This window comes from Stegostoma tigrinum, chromosome 1 (genome assembly GCF_030684315.1).
Source record: "Stegostoma tigrinum isolate sSteTig4 chromosome 1, sSteTig4.hap1, whole genome shotgun sequence".
Lineage (NCBI taxonomy): Eukaryota > Metazoa > Chordata > Chondrichthyes > Orectolobiformes > Stegostomatidae > Stegostoma > Stegostoma tigrinum.
This window is the reverse complement of record NC_081354.1, coordinates 185,086,669-185,107,881: the sequence shown is the minus strand read 5'-3', so window position 1 is coordinate 185,107,881 and position 21,213 is coordinate 185,086,669. Positions and strand designations below refer to the sequence as shown.

Below are 21,213 nucleotides of genomic sequence, written 5' to 3'. Positions count from 1 at the left end.
TACATTGGCTGCTGATCACACATTTTGCATTCTGGTCATTGACCCTTCAGCATGTTCCCGCTTAAAGTTATATGACAGTGCCACTACTAGAGCATTTCATTTTCTCTGCCCTGTCTGTGACCAAATAAATTTGTAAATCCACGTCAGAAGATTGTTTACTAAACTATATTCCTATAGAAGGCACACTTAGGACGTCTCTGACAGAGATTTAAATTAATTACTTTATCTTTGATCTGAAAAGTATACGAATACTTTAAGAGGACCTATGTTTGTCAGTTGTTTTGCAATCGCATGATCTGAAAAATTACATGAATAATTTACATTTCCAAAGACAGAATTGCTGTTAACCATTTCCACATGTTTTTACCTTGCACACTTATTTTGTATGACACCTTATTAAATGTTTTTAGAAATTCAAGTATACTGCATCTGCTGGTTGCCTTTTATCTACCTTATGAGATACATGATCAAAAAGGAACTATTCAGACATTATTTTGCCCTTCGTAATACCTTGATGACCTTAAATGCTATGACCTTTTAAATTTATTGTTAAGACTTTCTTAATAATATATTCCAGCACGTTATTGATGACTGATGACTGACTAATTACCTTGTGGCTTCCTGTTTTCTCTCTCCCAGTTTTTTTGTGAAATAACTTACCAAACGCTAACTTTCAACTTGCTGGGACCATTATAGAATCTCAGGAATTTTAGAAAATCATAGAAAGTGCATCCACCATCTCTGCAGCTCTCTCTTAGAACACAAGGTTCTTGGCTTTTAGCCGCTTAGGTTTCTGCAATATCTTTTCCCCGTTGATATCAATTGCCTAAAGTTCCTCATTCTTATTAGCTGCTTGGTAACTCCTATTTCTGGTATGCAATTTGTACCTTGTAGGTGGAGATGTACAAAATATTTATTTACCTTCTCTGAATCCCTTGTTAACACAGAAATAAAGAAAATAGGAGCAGGAGGAGACCATTCTGGCCTTTGAGCATGTTCCACCATTCTTGCAGATCATGGTTCATCATCCAACTCAACAGCCTAATCCTGCTTTCTGCCCATAACCTTTACTCCCATTCACCTCAAGTGCTATATCTGGTCACTTCTTGAATATATTCAACGTTTTCGCATCAAACACTTCCTGTGGTAATGAATTCCACAGGCACACCACTCTTTGGGTGAAGAAATATCTTCTCATCTCTGTCTTAAATGGTCTATCCTGAATCCTCATACTGTGAGCCTCGGTTGTGGATACAGCCACCATCGGGAACATCCTCCCTGCATCTACCCTGTCCAGTCCTGTTAGAATTTTATAAGTCTCTATGAGATCTCCCCCATTCAAATGAACTCCAGCAAAAACAATCCCAACCTAGTCAATCTCTCCTCAAATGTCAGGCCTGCCATCCCCTGGAATCAGCCTGGTAAACCTTTGCTACACTCCCTCAAGAGCAACAGCATCCTTCCTCAGAAAAGGATGTCAATTTCCCGTACTAGATTTTCCTGGCATGCATAGAATGCGAACGCCATATGTCTGCATTTACTAAATTATAGGTGAGAATTGCAAAAAATTAAAGAAAATGACTTGGAGAACAGTGAATTCAATTTTAAAGACAGACTTGCATTCTGCTGCTCCTTTCAGAAAGTTAGGATATCCCAAAGCCAGCTGAAAATCATTGTAGTATTCTTGCCATACAGACACTATTATAATGGAAGTCAATATGAGCAAAGCAGGCTCCATTAAACTGCAATGTGTTATTAATCAGGCAATGCTGTTTGCAGGATAAATACTGGCCAAGATAACGGAGAAAATTCCCTATCAGTATTTCAAAAATAGCACAGTGGGATCTTTCACATCCACCGAAGACAAGGTCTTTATTCAACATATCATTGTGGCCCCCCAGACAGTCAAGTACCACATCAGCTTTGCACTGGATGTGTCATCCTAGGTTATGAGCTCAAATCTCTGGAATGGAATTTGATTCTATGACCTTTTGACCCAGAGGCAAGAGTGCTAGCACTGAAGGAAGTTGCAAATTTTTTGGAAAGAGAGCACTTAATTGATGGTTCTCGTGCAAACAGCATAGGTAACAGGCAAGTATATCATTCCCATTTATATTTAACTGATGATGGCCTGTCTAACAACTCACTTACCATTTGTTGTTTGTCAGTTATGAGGATATGATTATATGTATGATTCAGGTGTCTAAAAGTTACAGAGCTGTAATTTACTCTGATTGTTCAAATAACTAACCACAAATGAAGTCTGGATGATTTATTGCTGAACTTAAAGAGTGAGACATTTTTTTTAAAATGGAGTGATTTAAAATTGTATTAATTTTTAATGCACAAACCTTTCCTAAAATGTGTTGATCCTTAACAAGTAATATTTAAAAAGGATAGGAATATCTTCCTTAAATATATAAAAAAAGAGAGGAGCCAAAGCAAACAAAGGCTCCTTACAGAAGGAAGTGGGGAAATAAAGGAGAACGAGGAAATGGCAGAAGAGTTGAATATATTTTTCACAACAGTCTTCACTGTAGAAGATACTAATAGCATTCCATAAACATTAAATAACAAACAGCAAAAGAGGGGTAAGGAACAACTATCACAAGAAAAAAAGTACGATGGAAGCGAATGGGGCTAAAGGCCATTACGTCTCCTGGACTGATGATTTGTTTACAGCGATATTAAAGGAATAAGTTGCAGCAATAGTGGATGCACTGACAGTAATATTCCAAGAATCCTCAGATTCTTGAAAAGTCCCACGGAACTGGAAAATTGCCAATTTAACATGTTTATGCTAAAAAGAAAAGATTACAAAAAACAGGCACCTAGGCAGTCAGCTTAATATCCAGCCTGGGAAAATGTTAGAGTCTATGGTGATGCAAGTGATAGTACAGCATTTAGAAAAACATAATATAACGGAGTAGAGTCAGCATGAATTTATGAAGGGAAAAAAAACACCTGATAAACATATTGGAATTCGCTGACAGAATAGATAAAGGGGAACCAGTTGACATAATACATTTGGAATTAGAAAAGACATTTGATAAAATACCACACATAAGGCTATTTAATAAAATAAGAGCCCATGGTGTTAATACTAGCACAGATAGAGGACTGGCTAAAAAAAAAACAGAGAATTGGAATGAAGGCAGCATTTTCAGGATGTAACTTACAACGAATAAAAAGACACTGGTATCAGTGCTGGGTCACAATTATTCTGAAAGTTCTGAAGAGGACACAGACCAGATTTGAAATGTTAACTCTGATTTTCTCTTTCTATAGATGCTATCAAATCTGCTGGGTTTCGCCAGAATTTTGTCTTTATATTTCAGATTGCTAGCATTCACTATATTTTGCATTTATTTCAGAGAATTACCTTGTTGTTGAAACTCTGGTTACTACCTGTAATTCACTGACATCTCTACCAAGCAACGTGGTGCCAACCGCATTCCATGCTGTTGTCCTGATAAATTACTTGTATTTACCATTTTTGACTGTGCAAAAGTAAAGCACAGCTTCCTACTGCTTTCCTCATGCAGACAGGGAAAGTAAAGAGGGGAACAAAATCTGCTTTCTTGCCCAATCAAACAAGCACTGACAAGATAAAGTGCCACAGACTCAGACAAAAAAAACATCATGTGAAGGTATCATTATGTATTCATGCAGCGTAATCAGTTCCTGTGAGAGCTAAAGGTAGAAATGATCAGAGATAGGGAAAAACTAGAGAAGGTTGTGAAAGAATTAAAAATTTAGGTCCGCCAATCTGGATTTCTAAACACCACAATCAGTTTAAAACAGCAATAGTTTCAGGTGCAAGAAATGGTACACAAGGAACAAGAAGAGAGCACCAAATCCAGCAGAGGAACGAACAGGGTGAAGAATCTGGATCTTTACTTAAAAGTCCATTGCAGTATATGCTCTGAATTAAACTGGAAAAGGCTGAAGCCCAGTGCTTTGATCACAAGTCAAACACCCCATTTCGAAACAAGCCAAGAAAGTACAGGGCACCACCTCAAACCTGTTGGCTGCACTCACTTTTCCTGTCAGAATAGATATACAAGCTCCTGCAATACAGGAGCCTGTGCAAATGAGTAACTGTCAATTAAACCCTTCAAAGTGAACCAAGAACCCATAGCAAAACCTGCATGTGTTTTCAGGTACGCCATACTTTATGCAACAGCTTTGAAGTGAAGCACTGTCAAGGCCAAGAACAAATATGCATTGTTTTGTTTGAAGTGGGCTAAACTGTTTCATTCAGAAGTTCACTGTACCCTCTTGTCCCAGAGGAATGCCTGATGCAACTGCTTCGCCAGGAAGCCCTGCATACGTTTAACACTTTCCAACCAATCTGAACAAAAGAAAATCTATCTACAAAGTTAGTCCTACAGCAGCATTGCGTACCAGCTTTTCACTCTCATTTAGCTTTATTCTTGCATACCACCCAACTGTCACGGTGACTCGAGAGCAAGGGGCTCAGGAGCTGTACAGATAAAATTGGTGAGAGGAGGGACTCTGAAATAAAATGGTGGGAAAAGAAAATAAATCGCATTTATATAGCTCTTTTCACAGCCAAATGACATCCCAAAGTACTTCACAATCACTGGAGTACTTTTCAACTGTGGTAACTCCCTTGAAGTAGGAAACACTGCAGCCAATTTGTACACAGCTGTCCCACAAATGGCAACATGATAAGGAGCAGATCAGTTGTTTCAGTAATGTTAGCTGAGAGTTAAATAATGAACAGGATTCAGTCACATTTCCACCTGACAACAGACAGGTTCTCAATTTAATACATTAGAAAGACATCATCTCCTCCAATGAAGCAGTCCGTCAGTATGATACTGAATGTGTTGCTGAATGATTTCTGTGCCTGGGCTGAAACCCCAGTTTACTATTGAAAGTGCCACTCACTAAGCTACTGCCAAAGCCATGCCGTACTTAATACCAGAAAAGAAAGCAAAAAACATATGCATTGTTTTAAACTTGTGGCATGAAATGAAGTAGCCTGGCAAGTGAGTGGGGAATAGCAAAGTCACGGAGGGATTTGGAAGCTGGAATGAGAATTTTACAATTAAGTTATGTCAGGGACTTCTCAACTGCTATTCTGTTGTCTGTTTGGTGCTTTTATCAGTTCTATAAGAAAGCCCTTGGTCAGTTTGAATGAAACACGTTGTTCACTTTCAGGTATCAATTATTCTGCCATTCGTCTATTTCTACTTCAGCCTACTACTGAGGTCCAAGGGGAATACTTTGCAAATGCCATCATAGTATATCCACCATATGTCTTCAATAGTGGGTTAGACCTCTCCCGATGAGTCTTCCACCTTGCACCTTCCAGATATTTTAGTTCATGCAAAGCAGTGTTACAATTCTGTGTTAAATCTTCACTTAGACCAAGTTCTGTTCACACATTTCGACTGTGCCGGTTCACCAAAACTGGCTCCAGATCCAGCAACATCTTGACTGTGAATTTTCAACCCAGTTTTCAAGTCACACAATCACAGAATCGCTAGAGTGTGGAAACAAGCTATTCAGCACAAAAAGGCCACACCAACTCTCTGGAAAGCATCCCACCCAGACCTAAACCCCCAGCCTATCATGCAACTCTCCATTTCCCATGGCTAATCAACCTAACCTAAACATCCTTGGTCACTATGGGCAATTTAGCATGACCAAACCACCTAACCCACATATCTGGACTGTGGGAAGAAACTGGTGCACCGGAAGAATGTGCAAACGCCACACAGACAGTCGCCTGAGGCTGGAATTGATCACAGGTCCCTGGTGTTGTGAGACAGCAGTGCTAACCACTGAACCACTGTGCTGCCCCATGAATCCCTCCACCAATTTGCAATTTTCAAGCTCTGTAGCCTCCAGCAGCTCTTACAATCATCCAGGATAGTGATCCAGAGGTCTAGTCTAACGACCCAGAGACATGAGTTCACCAGAGCAGCTGAAGAACTTCAATTTACTGAATTAATTATAATTATAATTGCAATAAAAATGTCGTCCTTGAAACCCTTCATTCATGTCCTTAATGGAAGGAAATCTGCTTTTCTTACCCAGTCTGGGCTACATATGACTTCAGGCCCATAGAATTGCAGCTGACTCTGAAATGTCTTAGAAAGCCATTAAAGTTGTATCTAAACCACCACAATAAACTATAACAATAAAACCAGATTCCACATGGACTGCACAATACACTGAAAGGAATTAAGGGCTGGCAACAACTTCTTGATCTGCCAGTGACGGCCACATTCTGTGAATGAATAAAAAAGACTCTGCATTTCTACAATTCTTGTCAGTTGTCTATCTTCCACTTCTTTCACCCTTCAATTGACAGCCATTGCTTCAGCTGGTTAGGCCCAAGCTCCAGAACTCCAGCTCTCCTCCTTTAAGAGATAAAACCACCTCTTTGACCAAGTTATTAATCGATTGTCCTCACATCCCCTCCTCAATTCCTGTGAAGCCCTGTGGGATGTTTAAATGAATGGAATGATTCATGCAAAATCGAGTTGTCGCTAATGACTCTCACAACTCCCCCCCGCCCAGCCAGATATGTATTGGCACCAAATAAGTCTATCATGCATGAGACTCTCCAAACCAAGCAAGACCGCATAGCACAAGAGGCTGGTCGTAATTGTGCCAGTTCGCTGACAGAATTATCCAGTCAGTTTCATTTCCCTGTTCTTTCCCAAAATTCTCTAAATTCCTTCAAATCTTTATCTAATTGTCCACTTGAAAGGTGATGTGTGTTCTGCCATCTGGTGCCCCAATTCATAAAATGAAATTCCTTACCCTCTGGTTCCCAGCAAGTGACCACAATCAAACTGTCACCCTAAAAAGGATGGCAATGGGAGAAGGGGTTGCCAAGAATAGAAGGATTTCACACCCTTAGAAAAATTACAATTTCCAGCAAGCAAAAGTACTGGCAATGAGACAAGTACAACAAGCCATTACTGTGTTAAAATATTCAGTGTAATTTAGGAAAATTAATCAGCAAAAGGATAAACAAGTCAAGCATTCAGACAAAAAGCAGGGAAAAAGGAGAATGAGGGCACATGAGAAAGTGAGTAAGCAAGTGAGAACGAATAAACAAGAAGTAGCAGAAGCTTTCTGTATGACATATTTCAGAGAGTTTAAATTATCAAACAATATTTAAAATGTAAGTTTTGTGATCTTCTCCTAGAGAAGGAACCAGGGAATGACAAGCCGTGGTACAACCATCACTTAACAACAGTGGCTATCCACAGTACCTGCCAAATGCTACTATAATTCTACCTTGCAACCTTAAATAGACAGGTCAAATTAAGCAAAATTTATCAACGTATTTTGCTGTGCATTACATAGGCCTGAAGAAATGGGTGGCATGCCCAATTTATCCTGGCAGATGTCAAACATCAGGCAGGAAAAAAATCTCTTATCATTAAGTTGGAGGCAAAAGGAGCCCTTGCTGTGTTCTATCAATCAAGTTTCTTATTGAGCCAAATGGCACCAATTTAGTGATGCCTCAAGGTCTGATGCTTGCAGAACACTGTTTGGTGTTCTATGAGGGGGTTGGAGAGAGAGTTGGGGGGGTGTGCGAGGTGGGGATCCTTTCTCAAATGCACTTAGCGCAAAATCAAGGGACTTAACATCAGGCAGAGGACTGATTGTTTAAAGTTACATCCTCTTCTTACCTCTGAATCCCCTGCCCTACCACTCACGTAACCCTCATGCCACAGTCACTTACTTATGGCCTTTATCCCTCCACTGTCCTTGACTTCTGCCCAGGTGTATCCCATTGGCTACCACTCCCTACAGCACACACGCAATGGGCAGTCATCAGTTTCGGATTTGGCAGCAAACTTCAATAAGTGGATTTTGACATCTGTGATCATAAATCCCTGTATGGGCGCAATACTGACCACTTAATTGCCTGGCCACTCAATCATATGAATTGAAGTAAATTCCACCCATGGTACCAACGTCAATGATCTACACTAATGTCAGCCCTGCATTCTCAAGATATCCAAGATAGATAGAGCTTGGACTCGCCAGAGCCCACCTCATCGGTATCATTTTCTGTGTACTGTTCGTCATTTTTCTTATCTTCTTTCTGTCTTCTTCATCGCCGACGCCGGAATGGTGTCAATGGGATTATGGCTACAGCATGTGTGGCATGGGCTGGGACTCCTGGCAGTGGTGACTGAGCCTGGAATCCTGGGAGCAGTAGGCCCAGAGCCTGGACCAACTCCTTGGTGACCGGAATACCTTGCAAAGATCTTGCAGAAGCCCTGAAGCTGCGCTTGAAATCCCAGTTTGAACAGAAGATGAACTCTTATTTGAGTAATTTCTTGGCACTGGATTGTGGTGATAAAGCACCTTGCACTGTATCTTCAAAATATTAGTGACAGTAAATCATTCGTTCATTCATTCTCAATTAAGATGATGGGTGCAAGAGGCTTGAGCATGTAATATAGACCAATACTTCAGTTTGTCACATTCATAGACATGGCTGAACATTATATAGTGGTGATAGAGGACTTTCTTTCTAAATCACTGCAGTGCAAATGCTTTGATTCAACTGAGTGACTAGCAGGATTAAAAAGGGCAGAAGAAACTCATGTGGCCTGCCATGTCTTTACCTCCAAAAAGAGTTGGCTAATAAATCAAATTTTGCTACCCCTCTCAGGTATCCCTGCAAAATTTAATTTGATTTATTTATTCATTATCATATTATTTATTTATTACGTATCTTGTTACAAATAACAGTGAAAAGTGTTATGCAGTATCACTACTCTCCAGCACCATCTTAAAACAAAGAAAAACAAACTATAATGTAGAATACACTGGCAGAAATTAAGAAATAAAGTAAGTATCCAATTTCACAGTCCTATGTGTTAAGTAAGCCATCGTGGGCCATCGGTCTGCTGGACTGACCTCTTTGCCATGCTGCCACTGGAATGAAACTCGCCACATTTGGCGCCATCTCATGTCCACTGACACCCAAACCACTCCAAGTCCTCACTGGGCTTTGCCAATGCAACATCACCAATGTGGCCGGTTACCGCACCGGTCCAAGCTTAACTCTGCAGCCGGTAGGAGTCCACTTCTGGCCCACCTCACTGCTGCGCTGTTGCTGATGATGCCAGGTCTCGTACTGGGCACAAACTTGGCTCTGCGGCCACTTCCATTTCTCTGCGTTAGACACAGACGGCATTCGGAACCCAAACTCACCTCCGCAGCAGACATGAGTCAGCAATGGGACCTCCTCGACAATGCAGAAGCTGCCAGAAACCCAAACTTACCTCCAATAACATCACCATGAATACGCTGCACTCACTCACCACCAGTAAGACCGAGCTGTTCGCCAAGAGGTAAATAAAAAAAAACAAGAGAAGAGAAAAAAAAAAGAAAAAAAGCGAAAAGCAGGCAGAGCAGGCAAGCCTCGGCTCAGAAGCACCACTCCACTGGTTTCTTACTGAAATTTTCTTGTCATAGAGTCATACAGATGTCCAGCATGGAAACGGACCCTTCAGTCCAACTCATCCATGCCAACCAGGTATCCCAAATTGCCACATCTTCCAGCATTTAGACCATATTCCTCTCAAAAGATAGATGAGGAGGCCATGGCCAAGTGGTATTATCACTGGACTTTTAATCCAGAGACCCAGATAACGTTCTGGGGACCCAGGTTCAAATCCTGCCACAGCAGACGGTGGAATTTGAGTTCAATAAATACAAGGAATCTGGAATGATGACTGTGAATCCATTGTTGATTGTTGGGAAAAATCCATCTGGTTCACTAACATCCTTTAGGGAAGGAAACTCCCATCCTCACCTGGTCTGGCCTGCATGTGACTCCAGATCTATGGCAATGTGGTTGACTCTTACCTGTCCTCTTCTATTCAGATATCCATCCATGTCTTTTAAATGTTGTAATTTTATCAGCTTCCACCACTTCCTCTGGCTGCTCATTCCATACATGCACCACACTCTGCTTGAAAAAGTTGCCCTTTAGACCCCATTTAAATCTTTCCCCCCTCACCTTAAACATATGCCCTCTAATTTTGGACTCCCACCACAGGGAAAGAACCTGTCTATGCACCCTATCCATGTCCCTCATGATCTTACAAACCTCTGTAAGGTCACCACTCAGCCTCTGACACTCCAGGGAAAATAGCCGCATCCATTCAGCCTCTCCCTATAGCTGAACCCCTCCAACCCTGGAAACATCCTTGGAAATCTTTTCTGAACTTTTCAACTTTCACAACATCCTTCCTATAGCAGGGAGACCAGAATGGCATGCAGTATTCCAACAGTGGCCTGACCAACGTCCTGTACAGCCACAACATGACCTCCCAACTCCTATACTCAATGCACTGACCAACAGGAGCAAGCATACCAAATGCCTTCTTCACTATCCTATCTACCTGTGACTCCACTTTCAAGAAACCATGAACCTGCACTCCAAGGTCTCTTTGTCCAGCAACATTCCCCAGGACCTTACAATTAAGTCCTGCTCTGAGTTGTCTTCCCAAAATGCAGCATTTCACATTTATCTAAATTACACTCCATTAGCTATACCTCAGCCCATTGGCCCAACTTATCAAGATCCCATTGTACTGTGAGGTAACACATTCAGCCAATGTCATGTTCAAAGTCTGCTTTCTATTACACCAGCCTTCCAGAAAGTTGATTCCATGTTATAAATATTTAATAAATACTGATCTGACATTTTTGCCAATGTTATTAGATCTGTGTTTTAAAGCCAATTCTGTGAAAAGTTCAGAGTTGATACTGATATAGAGTTGGACTTAAATATAAGTTAGGTGGGTATGACTTAGGTTTTTATAAGGCTCTGAAGAAGTCACCAGACTTGAAATGTTAACTCTGCTTTCTTCCCACAGATTCTGCTGAATTTCGCCATCAGCTTCTACTTTTGTTTCAGATCTCCAGCACCCGGAGTTCTCTGTTTAGTTTTACATCCAATGTGACACCTTTGTAGTCACTTTCACTTGATATTTTTCTACAAATTCCAAATTGTTAAAACTGACATGGCAGAATCTGAACTTGTGTTCTCTGCATATACTCTTGGATATGTTATTTGCAGAAAATTCACAAATCACTATGGTCAAGGATAACCTTGAATAACCTTCCCCTTAATTACTAGTTGTAAGTACAAAGGCCCAACAATGCAGAACATACAGAGGTTGAAAAAAGTAGGAACAACACTGATCAGACACACCACTATTATGTTTAGTCAGCATGTCAGTTGACGGAGAAAAATTAGTTAAGCCTGCCTGAAACATTAGTTAAGCCTGCCTGACCATATTCCCCTCCTGGGACCTTCCCTGTTACTTTTCAGGAAGGGAAGATTCTGCCCCAGTGGTCAGATCTATAGAGTTTTATTAACACCAAGAATACCTAACAATATCTAATTTTTGACATTTGCAACAGAGAGGATCCACCATCTGTTATTGGCTTAAAAAAAATGAATTCTAGCATCAAACATAAAGAAAAAGTATGTAATTATGTAACGATGGGTGGGCAGGTTCAAAGTTTGAATGGAATCTGAAAAACAGCAACAAAATACTAAAGATTAATATGAAAACTTTAAAGAACAATAAAAATGTAACTGGATATGTATATAAAAAATACAGCAGATGTTTCTGAAGGCATCTGAACAGAAAGAAAAGAGTTCACAAAGTGAGTACTGGTCAGGTAGAAATTGAGTCTGAGAGTTAATTAATAGTGGAGATGGAAATTGAATTGAATATATGTTTTAAATTGGTATTCAGCACAAATAATATATACACAATGGGCACACAAATAACATCCCAAAATTAACTGTAAATCAGGAAATAGAAGGGTGGAACAAGTTCAAGAAAATTGCAATCAGTATCTACATCCACCTGTGATTGGTGGTGGTCAGTTAAAACAACTCACTGGAGAAGGAGACTCCACAAAAAATTCCCATTTTCAATATTTGGGGTAGCCCAGCACAAGTATAAAAGACAAGGCTGAAGTATTTGCAACAATATTCAGTCAGACGTGCTGAATGGGTGATCTATCTTGGCCTCCTCCATAGGTCCCCAGCACCACAGACAACATCCAGGATAAAGCAGCCCACTTGACTGGCTCAACATTTGCAAACATTCACTCCCTCCACTACCAATGCTCAGTAGCAACAGTGTACTCTATCAACAAGAGACACTGGAAAAATTGACCAAGGCTCCATAGACAGCACCTTCCAAACTAATAACCACTTCCACTTCCACTTAGAATGGCAAGAACAGCAGATACATGGGAGTGCCACCACCTGCAAGTTTTCCTCCAAGCCAGTCACCACCCTTGAAATATATAACAGTGTCGCTCGGCAAAATCCTGGAATTCTCTTCCATATGGCATTGTTGCCCTACCAACACCATGTGCACTACAGCGATTCAAGAAGGCAGCTCACTGCCACTTTATCAGGTGTAACTAGGAATTGGCAAAAAACTGTTAGCTGAAGCAGTGACATCCACATCCCATGAATTATTTCATAAAAAATCATCTGCCTGATTGCCAAAAGATCCAGCAAGCTTTATTACCTCAGTAGGCTGTGAATTTCCTCCAAACAAATTCTCTCATCTTCAGGTACTGGAAGTGGGAAAATCCTGGACTTGGTCTCGTTTCATTCATTTTTTTTTATGCTGCTAGATAATTTCAAGCATTCTTAATATTCATCTTATTTGTTCTGGTTTTTGAATCTGCATTCTTCCATTGTAAATGTCATTATGTTAGAGCATTACGTAAGAATTCTGGCTTTCTTATCAACTTGCATATATGTCTCTGTTTTTTTCCATCTCTTTCCCTTCTCAGAGAGGAATTTACCTTCCATGTTTGCAAACTCATTTTCCTGTAAAAATACATGACAACAATCCATTGTGAATTTGTCTCCGAATCTCGCAATTGTCACAAAATGCTGTGATCGTGATATTTGCATTGCATGAAAATTTTACAGAAAGAAATTAAAATACAATAGCAAATCAAACACAAATAATGTTATAGCTGTATTGATATGTTTTTGTTTGCAATTCATCTGCTGCAAGTAGACCCAAAATGCTGTTAGGGAAAGAGTTCCAGGATTTTCATTGAGTGACACTGGAGAAATCGCTATATGTTCCCTCGTCAGGATGGTGAATGTTTTGCAACCTATAATCCTCTGGAAGTAAGGTAATTTTCACAAATTGTGTTGATCACAGTTACAGAAACTCTGAGGAAGATCCAGGTCGGTCAGTCTTACTCCTTTCAGATCCTACCTGTTCTTGCCACAAATCTATATATCATCATCATCATAGTTGTGCTTATGAGACCATAAGACCATAAGACATAGGAGTGGAAGTGAGGCCACTCAGCCCATCAAGTCCACTCCGCCATTTAAATCATGGCTGATGGGCATTTCAACACCACTTCCCTGCACTCTCCCCGTAGCCTTTGATTCCTTTTGAGATCAAGAATTTGTCGATCTCTGCCTTGAAGGCATCCAACGTCCCGGCCTGCACTGCCCTCTGCGGCAATGAATTCCACAAGCCCACCACTCTCTGGCTGAAGAAATGTCATCTCATTTCAGTTTTAAATTTACCCCCTCTAATTTTATGAAATTCCTCAGCATTAACCCTTTCAGACTCTTACACATTTTACAATAGTGCATAATGCAAAGCCAACTTGAAATCAGTACTTAAAGGCACTAATTTAGAAACTTCACTCAAAGGCCATTAGGTTAGAGATTGGCACTCTGTAGCACAAAGGGTGCTCCTCAAATCCATACTTTTGGGGTATGCGGGGAAAATACTGGTCTCTATTTAACCTAATCTTGAACTGCTAAATATAGGACAGAGAAGCTTATATAGTCTTAATTCACACTGCTGTAGCTTACCTGATCAGTTCGCTCTGTTGGCTGGACAGCTGGTTTTCTATGCATAGTAACACTCCTGAGATGCTGCTTGGCCTGCTGTGTTCATCCAGCTCCACACCTTGTTATCTCGGACTGTCCAGCATCTGCAGTTCCTATTATCTCTGAGTTCAAGTCTTGCACTACTGAGAGCACTATAAAGGTCCTGTCTTCTCAACACTGTCTGAGGCATGGTGACCCACATGTTAAACTCACCACTCAACATCTCTCTCTAACAACAGGTCGGGTTCTGGCTTACCTTGCTTGACAGCACTTAGTGGGATTGTGCAAAGGGAGCTTTATCATGTACCTAGCCTCAGCTGTACCTTCCCCAGAATCAGTGATGGCAATACCAGGATCTTAAAATTACAGTGAATTGGGATAACATTCACACAAAGCTTCTGGCAAAAGAAACCATAAAACTACTATTTTGAAAAAGAAAAAGAGAGTGCAACGTAAAGGAACAATGTTTCCATGCTCTATGACTCTAACAAATGAGCATTAAATTAATAAAGACAGCACTGAGAATTCTATCATCTCTGTTTTTGTACAAGTCCCCTCTGCACTATATCTGTTTTCACTCCTTTCCCAAGACTGTTCAGCAAAAAAATTTAGAGAAAAAAATTGGCTCCTGCTTTTTTTTTTAATGTGAAGCAAAAAAAAACTTTTTTACATGCCTGCTGGCAGATGTAGTTCTCAAATCTGCCAGTTCCCAAAACCCACCATCTTAATCAGCATCACATAAAACTTAACACATGCTTTGAAATTTGCAGCAGACTCTGAAAAAAAAGGCTTAGCCCTCAAGGGTGTACTGCAAAAACCCGCAACTTCAGCTCCTGCCGCAATTATCTTTCAACTCTGGCTGAACCAGCCACAGACCCTGGCTGCCAAACAGAGGAAAGGTCACCGGGTCAGAGCAGCTAACTTGCGAGGTCCAACTAGAAAGCCTTCTATTTAAAAGGCATTCAGGAAGATGGGTATGCTTGAATGTAGAGCATTAAGGTGTGTGAGTGCAAATGTGAGTTAGTGCAAGTACACTTAACCGCAACTCAAAAGCTAAAAGCCTGTCATACTGGTGTGAAACATGCTTCAATTCTTTTTTAAGAAGTTCAATCATGGGCTGTGGGACCACTGGCACAGCTAGTATTAACAGTCCCTCCGCTAACTGTCCTTGACAAGGTAGTTCAGAGTGCCTTCTTGAATGATCATGTGGTTTCGTGTACACACATTACTATTATGGAAAGAATTCCAACATTTTAAGCCAATGAAAGTTAAAGAACATGCTGTAAAGTACCACAGAGCAGGCTTCCCAGCAAAAAATGAAGCCTATGGAATAAATGAGCAAGTAGTAGCACAGATTCAGAATTGGCTGATATGATAGGAAACAGACAGCACTGATGAACAGTGGTACTTTGAACTAGAAGAAAAAAATACATTTACATTCCTGAATAATCAGTACTAGGGCCATTTGCTGTTTATTGATGAACTCAACTGGATGCACCCAGGATGATAGTGCTGTTAAGGCGGCATACGGTATGTTAGGTTTTATTGGTAGAGGGATTGAGTTATGGAGCCGTGATGTCATGCTGCAACTGTACAGAACACTAGTGCGGACTCATTTGGAATACTGCATGCAGTTCTGGTCGCCCCATTACAGGAAGGATGCGGAAGCATTGGAAAAGGTACAGAGGAGATTTACCAGGATGTTGCCTGGCCTGGAGCGAAGGTCTTATTAGGAAAGGCTGAGAGGTTTGGATCTGTTCTCATTGGAGAGAAGAAGGCTAAGAGGGGATTTAATACAGACATACAAGATGATCAGTGGATTAGATAGGGTGGACAGTGAGAGTCTTTTTCCGATGATGATGACGTCGGCTTGTACGAGGGGGCGTTGCTGCAAATTAAGATAGATTTAAGACAGATGTCAAAGGCAGGTTCTTTACTCAGAGAGTGGTAAGGGCATGGAACGCCCTGCCTCCCAATGTAGTTAACTCAGCCACATTAGGGGCATTTAAACTGTCCTTGGATAAGCATATGGATGATGATGGGATAGTGTAGGGGGAGGGGCTTAGATTAGTTCATAGGTCAGCACAACATTGAGGGACGAAGGGCCTGTTCTGCGCTGTATTGTTCTATGTTCTATGCAGGGGATACTATTTCAAAATTTCCATATTACACAGAACTTGGAAATGTTCCACCTGTGATGAGGACAATGAAAGATTTCATGAGGACAAAGACAAGCTGGAGGAAACAGCAGACATATGGCACTTGAAATTTAATGCAAAGGAATGTCAAGTGATACACTTCAGTAAGATGAATAAAGCGAAGAACAAGACTAAAGAGGACATAGTGCACAAAAACTGGCCATCAACACCAACTAGTCAATGCTGCGCTTTCTGCTTCAGCTACCTCCCATCTTTTTTGATCTAAGTACTGTTATAAGCAACTATTTAGTCTCCATCAAATACCTGCTGAAACAATAAACTTATGGAAACAATTCTAAGGGGGTGCAGGAGTGGTATGCAGATATTTAAGGATGGAATGGCAGGTTGAGCAAGCAGTTAATGAAGAAGATCAGATCCTGGCCTCTACAAATACAGACATACAAGAGCAAGCAAGTTACTGTGAACCATCATGAAATTCTAGTCTGATCTCCACTGGAATATTGGGTGCAGTCCTGGCCCAACATTTTAGGAAGAATATGAAGGCCCTAGAGGATGTGGAGAAAATATTTGCAAGGAAGGTTCTGGGGTGAAGGACTTCAATAATATGGAGTTAGCAGAGAAGTTGTTCTGTTGTCCTCAGACAGCAGAAAATTGAAAAGTGATTAGAAAGTTGAGAAAAATACACACTTCTGTATAAGGACAAGATCATAATTAAGGAACCTCCCAACAGTACCACTGTAGATAACAGATAGTCAGCATGGTTTGGTCAAAGGGAGGTCATGCCTCACCAATTTGGTTAAGCTTTTCAAAGAGGTGTAGAAGAGGATAGTGCAGTTGATGTAGTTTATATGGATTTCAGCAAAGCCTTTGACACGGCCCCACATGAACGGTGTCCAGTGGTGTATCACAGGGGTTGGTGCTGGGTCCCTTACTTGTGTATGTGTGTTTGTGTGTAAGTGTGCTTGCATGCGTATGTGATGTGTGCGCACACACGCTTAGACCTAACACATTGCATGAAAAATATCAATGGCCATTGCAGCACTCCCAATCACACTGGAGTGTCAGTCTGAATTACCTATTCCAGTTTCCGTAATTCACAGTCTTCTGATTCAGAAGTCAGTGCTGCCTACTGACCCACAATACTAGACTCAATAGTGCCTAGTATTTCACTTTAGAATATAACTTGTACAAATATCATATTAGCTTGTCATATTAACAGGCGGCTGTTGCCAGATAAAACCTTTCAAGTTTTCCTGGAGAGTGCACAGGACAACACTGGAACCTATGTTGATAAATCAGCTCGTGTTCTAAACAGCAGTACACATGATACTTGGTGTCTGAGTAATATGTGAAGCACTGAGTTTATTAAATGAATCCTGTATGTGGGGATGCTCCTCCATTGTTCTCATCAGGGTACAGCTGTAGTCTTTCATTCTGATCTGAATGCTTATGTTAGGGCTTATGGTCATTTTTAGGATTTCAAGTAACTGGAACTGACCAGAGGTGTATGCTTAGGGCCACCTACTCTAATGAAGCTACAGCAAATAGAACTTCAACGTCAGACTATGATCAGGATCAGATACAGGGCGAGAATAGGTGCTGCCCAAAATGCATTTTTGTAAAAGCTTCCAATTCTCTGTCACCCAGTTCAAAGCCATCTGTTGCACTTAAAGTCAGATCCTGTCAGCCCTACCAATCAAGTACTGCAGAGAAGTATGAGATAAACTGAATTATCTGTAAGGAGAAATTTCTTGCAATTTCCTAGATACCACATAGCCAATAGATGGTCCAATTTCAATGAGATTTTGATCCCCAAACATAAAGGCAACAACCTACTTCAATTCTACGTTCGGACACTAGGACTGTCACTGCTCAGACACGATCCAGCCCACTGTTCACTTTCCTCTCATTCAGAATAATAATACAATGTCCAAGCATTCTGGAATTCTCTTCCTTGACACTTATCCCGATTCCTCCAACCCTGTGCTTTAAATCACAGCCTCAATTTCTTTCTCAAACTCCTGGTCAGTATCCAGTTCTTCTTTCCCCTTCCATGTAAACTACCTGGTTACATCTTACAGCATAAAGCATTCTGCAATACTAGGATCACAGAAACATCCATCAACGGGATGAAAGATTATCAGGGTATGCAGCAATGTACAGTTGAGGTGAAAATCAGATCAGCTATGATCTTATTGAATTGCAGACCAGGCTCAGAAGGCCAACTGGCCTACTCTTGTTCCATGTTCATATATTCAAAAGTCTATTCTGCCATTTAAGTAGGTCTCTCTGGTTGGGTGGTCTTTATCATAACTCTACCTACTCAGCTTTGCTGAGCAAAAAGTCTTTGCCCACCAAAACAACCTAGCAATTTTAGTTTTGAAGTTTTAGCTGTTTTGCATGGAGGAAATACCAGATTTACACTACCCTTGGTTGAGTGGAGTTAGGAGTTATTTTATACAAGTAAGCACCATGCTATTTTGCTTCACCCTTAACAGGACCAATTCTGATAACAGAACAAACTCGCAAGCTACATGATCAACCAGGAACCAAAGAATTCTAGTGTCATACTAGTAAAGGTCTGCGCCAGTGGTCTCAGTGGAAGCATAAGAGTAGTTTCTTAACTGCCCCTTCCAGTGGCCTCCCAAATTATTATACTGTACCAAAGGCAGAACAGGATGCTTAAGAATAAGGATGTCATTTAATTCCTTCAAGCTTCCCCAGTCATACAAGTGGATCATGGTTGATTTGTTTCTCAAATCCACTTGACCCACTTTGATCCAACATCTCTTAGTACCTTTAACTTAATAAAAAAATTTCAAATCTTAATCCAACTATTCACCAGTATTCTTCCAAGTGCTTGGGGACAGATTTCGAAATTACCAGTATTTTTAATGTGAAAAAGCGATGTTTAGTTTCACCCCTTAAAGGCCTGTCTGTAATTTTGCTCTGGATTCCCCTCATGGGGCAAATAGATTTTTTGCATATTCTCTCAGAAGCACATTGATCATTTTAAACACCTTATTGAGACTATCCTTCAAAAATGTGAGGTCAAGGGAATGCAGGCCAAATCTATACAACCCGTTCTCTCAATTTAACACTTTCAAATCCTGGTGGTCTTCTGAAGAACCTGGGCTGGATCCCTTTCAATCAACAATCCCTTTATCTGCTGTTGTAAATGTATGATGGTGTCAATGAGATGTAGCAGGCTCACCTGTTTCATAGCAGTCTCTCCAATTTTGTCCGAATGCTTGCGGATACTCTCCAAGAAGTCCTTCAAGTCAGACATGGAAACTTCTTTTATCTCCTCCCGTAATTTGGGAATATCCTCCACCATTACTGTGCAGAAACGATAGGGATTTACCCGAGGCAAGAACGTGTGTTCCATGTGCTCCATCGTCTTCAATGCAGGATAGTGTCTAATAGGAAAGGGGGTGAGTGTATGAAAGAGACGGAGTGTGAGAGAAAGGAAGAGAGAGGGAGGGTGGAAATCAAAGAAAGTAGACATTGATCAGTAAGGTTTTTTAACCCCCTTTGGACTTTTCAATTTTCTCTCCCAAAACCACTACAGCTTTCATTTCACTGCAGCTTCACAGGCATTTCTTGCCTAAAGAAGGTGGGGGTTCTGCCTTTGATACAATACATCGTTTGAGAGGCTGCTGGAAAGTACTGTTAATAGTCTCTTTATTCATTTACAGGATGAGGGCTTCACTGGCCAGGCAGCATTTATTGCCCAACCCTAATTGCCCAGGGGGCAGTTAAGAGTCAACCACATTGCTGTGGATCTAGAGTCACAAGTAGACCAGACAAGGTAAGGATGGCAGTTTCCTTCCCGAAAGAACATTAGAGAACCGGATGGGTTTTTCCAACAATCGACAATGGATTCATGGTCATCATTAGATTCTTAGTTTCAGATATTTATTGAATTCAAATTCCATCATCTGCCATGATGGGATTCGAACCCAGGTCCCCAGAACATTAGAGATAATAGGAACTGCAGATGCTGGAGAATCCAAGATAATAAAATGTGAGGCCCCCATCTACCTACTAACCTCATCCCACCTCCTTGACCTGTCCGTCTTCCCTGGACTGACCTATCCCCTCCCTACCTCCCCACCTATACTCTCTCCACTTATCTTCTTTTCTCTCCATCTTCGGTCCGCCTCCCCCTCTCTCCCTATTTATTCCAGAACCCTCACCCCATCCCCCTCTCTGATGAAGGGTCTAGGCCCGAAACGTCAGCTTTTGTGCTCCTGAGATGCTGCTTGGCCTGCTGTGTTCATCCAGCCTCAAATTTTATTATCTTGGATTCCCCAGAACATTATCTGGGTCTCTGGATGAACAGCCCAGCAATAATACGACTAGGCCATTACCTCCCCTAATAGTCAAACGTGATGACATGGATCTGGAGTCATATGTTGGCCACGAGAGTAAAGACATAGGTTTCCTTCTCTCAAGGGTTGTCATGAACCAGTTGGGTTTTCAACAAAATTCAACAACTCCACAGGTGCTTTTACTGACATTATATTTTTTGAAGTCCAGAAATGCAGTTCACCTTTATTCTTCATAGATTCTGGGTATTAGCATATATTGTCCATCCATAAATGCCCTTGAACAAAGTGGCTTACTAGGCTATTTTAGAGGGCAGTTAGAAGTCAACACATATTGTGTGGGTCTGGAATTACATATAAGGCTAATCAAAGCCAGCAAGTGATGATATTTTCATAGCACCAATCCTAAGACTAGCTTTCATATTATTGAAAAAAATTTTTAGGTCTTTCCTTTTGCACTCATAAAGCCATTTGCAAGAATAACACTGTTGGGAGTAATAATATTTTAAACTGTATGAGTAGACTGCACTGGTTGGTTGGCAAGTGAATTTTGATTGGGAAAGGCACTGCCAAGGCGAATAGACAGATTATATGATGACTGACACTGTAAGCCCATTAACAAAGTTAAATTGGCTCTCTGTTTAATTTTGTGCAGATTCATGATTATCCAGCAAATATTGTCCCATGACAGAATCATACCTAATGTTAGTTTTGTAGGTTGTTTTAAGCTTTGCAAGCACAAGCCAACTGGATACAGCCAGTGCCTTATCTGTATCCAACAGCCAAATGGATATGC

At 40.9% G+C, this 21,213-nt stretch overlaps 1 protein-coding gene across 4 annotated transcripts in view; it reads right to left on the bottom strand.

Moving 5' to 3' along the window:
- LOC125458167 (exocyst complex component 6B-like) overlaps positions 1 to 21,213 on the bottom strand; it is a 620,472-nt gene that overhangs the window by 451,878 nt on the left and 147,381 nt on the right. For all 4 annotated transcript variants that reach the window (XM_048543144.2, XM_048543170.2, XM_059650589.1 and 1 more), the window contains one exon: positions 19,301 to 19,505. In XM_048543144.2, coding sequence (XP_048399101.1) covers positions 19,301 to 19,505 — 205 coding nt within the window. The remainder of the gene's footprint in view (positions 1 to 19,300; positions 19,506 to 21,213) is intronic.